Source organism: Rutidosis leptorrhynchoides, chromosome 3 (genome assembly GCF_046630445.1).
Source record: "Rutidosis leptorrhynchoides isolate AG116_Rl617_1_P2 chromosome 3, CSIRO_AGI_Rlap_v1, whole genome shotgun sequence".
Lineage (NCBI taxonomy): Eukaryota > Viridiplantae > Streptophyta > Magnoliopsida > Asterales > Asteraceae > Rutidosis > Rutidosis leptorrhynchoides.
In genome coordinates, this window is record NC_092335.1 from 95,708,687 (window position 1) to 95,713,438 (window position 4,752).

General features: G+C 34.2%; 1 protein-coding gene across 1 annotated transcript; it reads left to right on the forward strand.

Moving 5' to 3' along the window:
* Nucleotides 1-2,155: 2,155 nt before the first annotated feature.
* Nucleotides 2,156-4,251, forward strand: LOC139896516 (14-3-3-like protein). Its single transcript, XM_071879156.1, has 5 exons — nucleotides 2,156-2,266; nucleotides 2,941-3,446; nucleotides 3,548-3,670; nucleotides 3,742-3,858; nucleotides 3,949-4,251. The coding sequence occupies exons 2-5, from the start codon at nucleotides 2,961-2,963 to the stop codon at nucleotides 4,000-4,002; spliced, it is 780 nt and encodes a 259-aa protein (XP_071735257.1). The 5' UTR covers nucleotides 2,156-2,266; nucleotides 2,941-2,960; the 3' UTR covers nucleotides 4,003-4,251.
* Nucleotides 4,252-4,752: the final 501 nt, after the last annotated feature.

The window sequence follows — 4,752 nt, forward strand, 5'->3', positions numbered from 1 at the left end:
TAAGTCTGGTAATCTAAGAATTAGGGAACAGACACCCTAATTGACGCGAACTCTAAAGATAGATCTATCGGGCCCAACAAGCCCCATCCAAAGTACCGGATGCTTTAGTACTTCGAAATTTATATCATGTCCGAAGGAGGATCCCGGAATGATGGGGATATTCTTATATGCATATTGTGAATGTTGGTTACCAGGTGTTCAATCCATAGGAATGATATTTTTGTCTCTATGTATGGGACGTATGTTTATGAGAAATGAAAATCTTGTGGTCTATTAAAATGTTGGAAATGATTATTTATGATAAACTAATGAACTCACCAACCTTTTGGTTGATACTTTTAAGCATGTTTATTCTCAGGTGTGAAAGAAACCTTCCGCTGTGCATTTTTCTCATTTTAAGGACAATACTTGGAGTCGATCATCGCTCTGGAATCAAAGGTTGATGACTTCGTCCGGATGGATTAGGACGGGTCTTCACATCAAATCTTCCAGAACATCGAAACCTTCATTCACCTTCCTATTATTATTCAATCTAGATCTCAGGTCTTCATTATTGTTTACCACTTCACTAAACCGCCTTCCGTCGCTGAAACTATTAAATCTATTCCCCCATGGAGCCGCCCTTTGTTGAGGAGCAGCGTTATGGTGACGATTTGTATTGCCAGTAGGAGCTTGAGGTTGTTTAGGACCTCTAATTGTCGCCTTAAAAACTTTGATAGGTTCACCTTTAATCTTGATAGATTCAAGATTCTTATGTAATCGATCAGCGTCATTGACTTCGCCAAAGCGAACGAAAGAGAATCGTAATCTTTTTGAAGCAATGAACACATCTCTAACCGAGCCAAAGGGTTTGAACAGCCTCCAAAAATCAATCACCAACCAAGATTCCGGGAAATTGTAGAACATGTAGGATGTTAGATGATTGCCACTAGAACGCTTGTATCGAATTTCGCAGTCACCCTTGTATTCTTCCCTGCCTCTAACCGTGCCAGCCCTCACTCGCTCTCTCTCTCTCTCTCTCTCTCTCTCTCTCCTCTCACCTCTCTCTCCCCCCCCATTTTAGCTTCTTTTTTTTGTTTATTACTCTAAAGTTGAGTATTTATATTTTTAATAATAATAATAATTAGTAATAATAAATGTCTTTTAAAAAATTTTAGAAAATTAAAATTACAATTTAGGAGAGATTAGTATTTCCTTTTATAAAAGATTTTGTATTATTTTTATAATTAAATTAATATATAATTATGACATTAACATTATGAAAATTAAAGTGTAATTAGCTTAATGATGACATCATCATTTTAGAGCTTTATATGACTATATAAATATAAATGCTTGCTCTGTATTATTTATTTTATATAAATAAAGATATAATAAATATATAAATATAAATATATAAGTTATAATTATTGTTATTATTATTATTTCCATTTTTAAAAGAAAATTTAATGAGATAAACAAGTTTAAAAAGAGAAGTTTAGATTTCAAATCTTGGTATATATATTAATATTAAAGAACTTAAAAACAATGATATAAAATTTTGCTAACAATAACTATAAGGGTTGTTCTTAATATACATAAACAGTTATACAATTCAATAATTATCACTATAAAATTAATAGTATACATGTTAGTGATAGGTTTAAATAATGTCATTAGCAAATTCCTTAGCTTTTAAACCAAAATAGGTATAGAATATCGATTTAGATTTAAAAAGTTTTTTTTTTTTGTTTTTTTTTTGGCAAAAATATTAATATATAAATATATAAAGATCGTAAAGATCCGGAATCTAAAAATACATAAAATCGGGCACATATTAAACGCTGCAATCACCACTACTCAAAAACCACACAACTACAATGAACACTCGGCATTTCAGTAGCGCCTAATCCGAGGCTTGCAAATCAAAGTAACCTCTCATACTCGAAAAATTACGTAACAACTCCTAAACTAATCACAAGCCCGTCGAGTAAGATCAAATATCCCTTCGAGCGGAATGGGGGATTGAGTAATAAAAATAGCAAAAATACAGTAATTTATTTTTCCTTTGACGGTCAGCGGCAGCCGTAGCTGGTGAGCTTAGCAATTTCCGCCCTTCGCGCCACGTGTCTGTTTTGAATTGGCTAACTCCTCCTCTGGCTTCACATATACGCCGCTTATATAAACCTCCCTCTTTTCGCTTCCCCATTCCCCATTTATTTAGCGAATAAAATCGCCCCCGTAAAACCCTAAAAATCACCTACAACTCTTCGCCCTTTCGATCAAGGTATTTTCCGATTACTTTTTTCTACCTTTTTTGTATTCGATAGTCGCTTCAGATCGATTTCGATGATGACCTAATAATTATGTCACTATCGCAAGTTTATATAGATTGGTTTTGTGTGTTTGCGCGTATGTGCATCTTTTTTTATTAAGTGACTAATTTTATGGTTTCTTAACTGTCTTTATTCAGATCTGTTGACTTTTTGTTGATTCAGCTTTAAACTGCTTTGAAACAGTGAATAAAACCTATTAAGTAATTTAAGATCTATCAATCTGACGTTTAGCGATTATAATTAGGATTTACGGAAAACTTTATAATTGCGAACATTGCGTATTAGAGATTGAATATTATTCCCACCCTGATTGTATAGACTGGCTAGGGTTTCTAGGGTTTGTATTGTTTCATTCATATTATTCATAAAAATTTGTTCTTTTGTACATAATGATTGGTTTATGACCGTCTGCTATTTGCTGTAACTGTATATTGAGTTTTTAAATCTAGATCTGTTGATTGATGATCTGATTGAATAGTTTTATACAATGAGCAATTGTGTTTATTAAATCAACTTATTAGGGAATCAATTGACCTTTAAAAAGTTGGGCGATCTGCCTTAGCAATTTGATTCGATTGTTTGATTATACACATTTAGCATTTGCAGCTTTTTTGTGCATATTCAGGTGTTAATTGACTATTAAAAATGGGCCAAACTGATGCATCGCGTGAAGAAAATGTTTACATGGCTAAGTTAGCTGAGCAGGCTGAACGATATGAAGAAATGGTTGAGTTTATGGAGAAGGTTGTGAAGGCTGTTGATGCTGAAGAGTTAACAGTGGAAGAAAGGAATCTTCTTTCTGTTGCTTACAAGAATGTGATTGGTGCTAGGAGAGCTTCATGGAGGATCATATCGTCCATTGAACAGAAAGAAGAAAGTCGTGGTAATGAAGATCATGTTACCCTTATCAAGGATTATAGGGGTAAGATTGAGACGGAGTTGAGCAAAATCTGTGATGGCATTTTGGCCCTTCTCGATTCTCATCTTGTTCCCTCTGCATCGTCTGCTGAATCTAAGGTGTTTTACTTGAAGATGAAAGGTGATTACTTTAGATACCTTGCTGAGTTTAAGACTGGAGCTGAGAGGAAAGAGGCTGCTGAAAACACTTTGTTGGCTTACAAATCCGCTCAGGTAAACAATAGGGTTATTTGGTGTACGGTGTACCATCATAATGAAGTTTGTGTAATATTTGTACGTGTAATTTGTGACAATCTTTTATCGGTTCCATGTAGGATATTGCTTTAACTGATTTAGCATCCACTCATCCGATAAGGCTTGGACTTGCACTCAACTTCTCGGTGTTCTATTATGAAATTCTCAATTCTCCAGACCGTGCTTGTAACCTTGCTAAGCAGGTAATTCTATTTTAACTCGAGTTCGAATGTTATTGTTGTGATTTGTACTTATTCATTCTGTTCCATTTTAGGCATTCGATGAAGCTATCTCTGAGTTAGATACACTCGGTGAGGATTCATACAAAGACAGCACTTTGATCATGCAACTTCTGCGGGACAACCTGACTTTGTGGACATCTGATGTTGCGGTACCTCTAAGTTTTTGCACTGCTAATTGTATTATATGAGTTTGCATGCATTTTTGTTAGTCTTAATTTCTTTATATATTTGATGTACAGGATGATGCTGGGGATGAGATTAAAGAAGCTTCAAAACCTGAGGAGAAGCAGTGATATCTATATATCTACTACCTGGTGGTGCCTTTTTTTTTATATTTTTATTCAGGGTGCTTATTATATTGGAAACGTAATGGATTATTTTATAGATTGTAAGCTTGTTTAAGTACTCGACGTTTGGTTTTGTTTCATGGTTAGTTGTTAGTTATTGCTTGGATGGTTTTCTTTGATGATGTATTGTCATTTTGGTATTCTTGGATTTTTTTTTTAAGCCTATTGAGTGACTGCACTTTACAGTTTGTGCTCTTTTTCTGAGCAAATGTTGAATCTAAATAATGTCAAAAGCCAGATGTAACACGTTCTCAACGTCATTGGGTGAGCCATTATGACTCTACTTTAACTAATGAACTGAGTATAATATACTTTGTGTTCAGGTAAACTAGGAGAAAAAAATGATGTTTCAATAATTGACTGGCGAATGATGCAATGTTCAATCGGATTCACACCGTTAAGTTTTATTTATCCTTGTTCATGTCAAAAGTCAGCCCTCAAACATCTACTTGAATAGCATATGGAACTTATATAAATGTTGAAATTATTGGGACTAAATTCTTTAAAAAATTTCTCATAAGAAATAAACCAGCAAAAAAACATGGAGATGCTTTTTGATGACTGCATAACCTCATCTGTATAGCCAGCAATATTTGCAAGTTACAGGTTCTTGGTGAGGTAATGATCTCTTTATCCCGCTTACTCTGTATTATTTATGTGTTGAAACTATGTAGGGTCGCACTTAAAAGTCTTTGT

Excerpts from the sequence above, each read along its gene's own strand:
- LOC139896516 (XM_071879156.1), top strand. The coding sequence starts at position 2,961 with ATGGGCCAAACTGATGCATCGCGTGAAGAAAATGTTTACATGGCTAAG. Across the intron at positions 3,447-3,547 it reads TGGCTTACAAATCCGCTCAG|GATATTGCTTTAACTGATTT; the intron begins GTAAACAATAGG and ends GGTTCCATGTAG. Across the intron at positions 3,671-3,741 it reads CTTGTAACCTTGCTAAGCAG|GCATTCGATGAAGCTATCTC; the intron begins GTAATTCTATTT and ends GTTCCATTTTAG.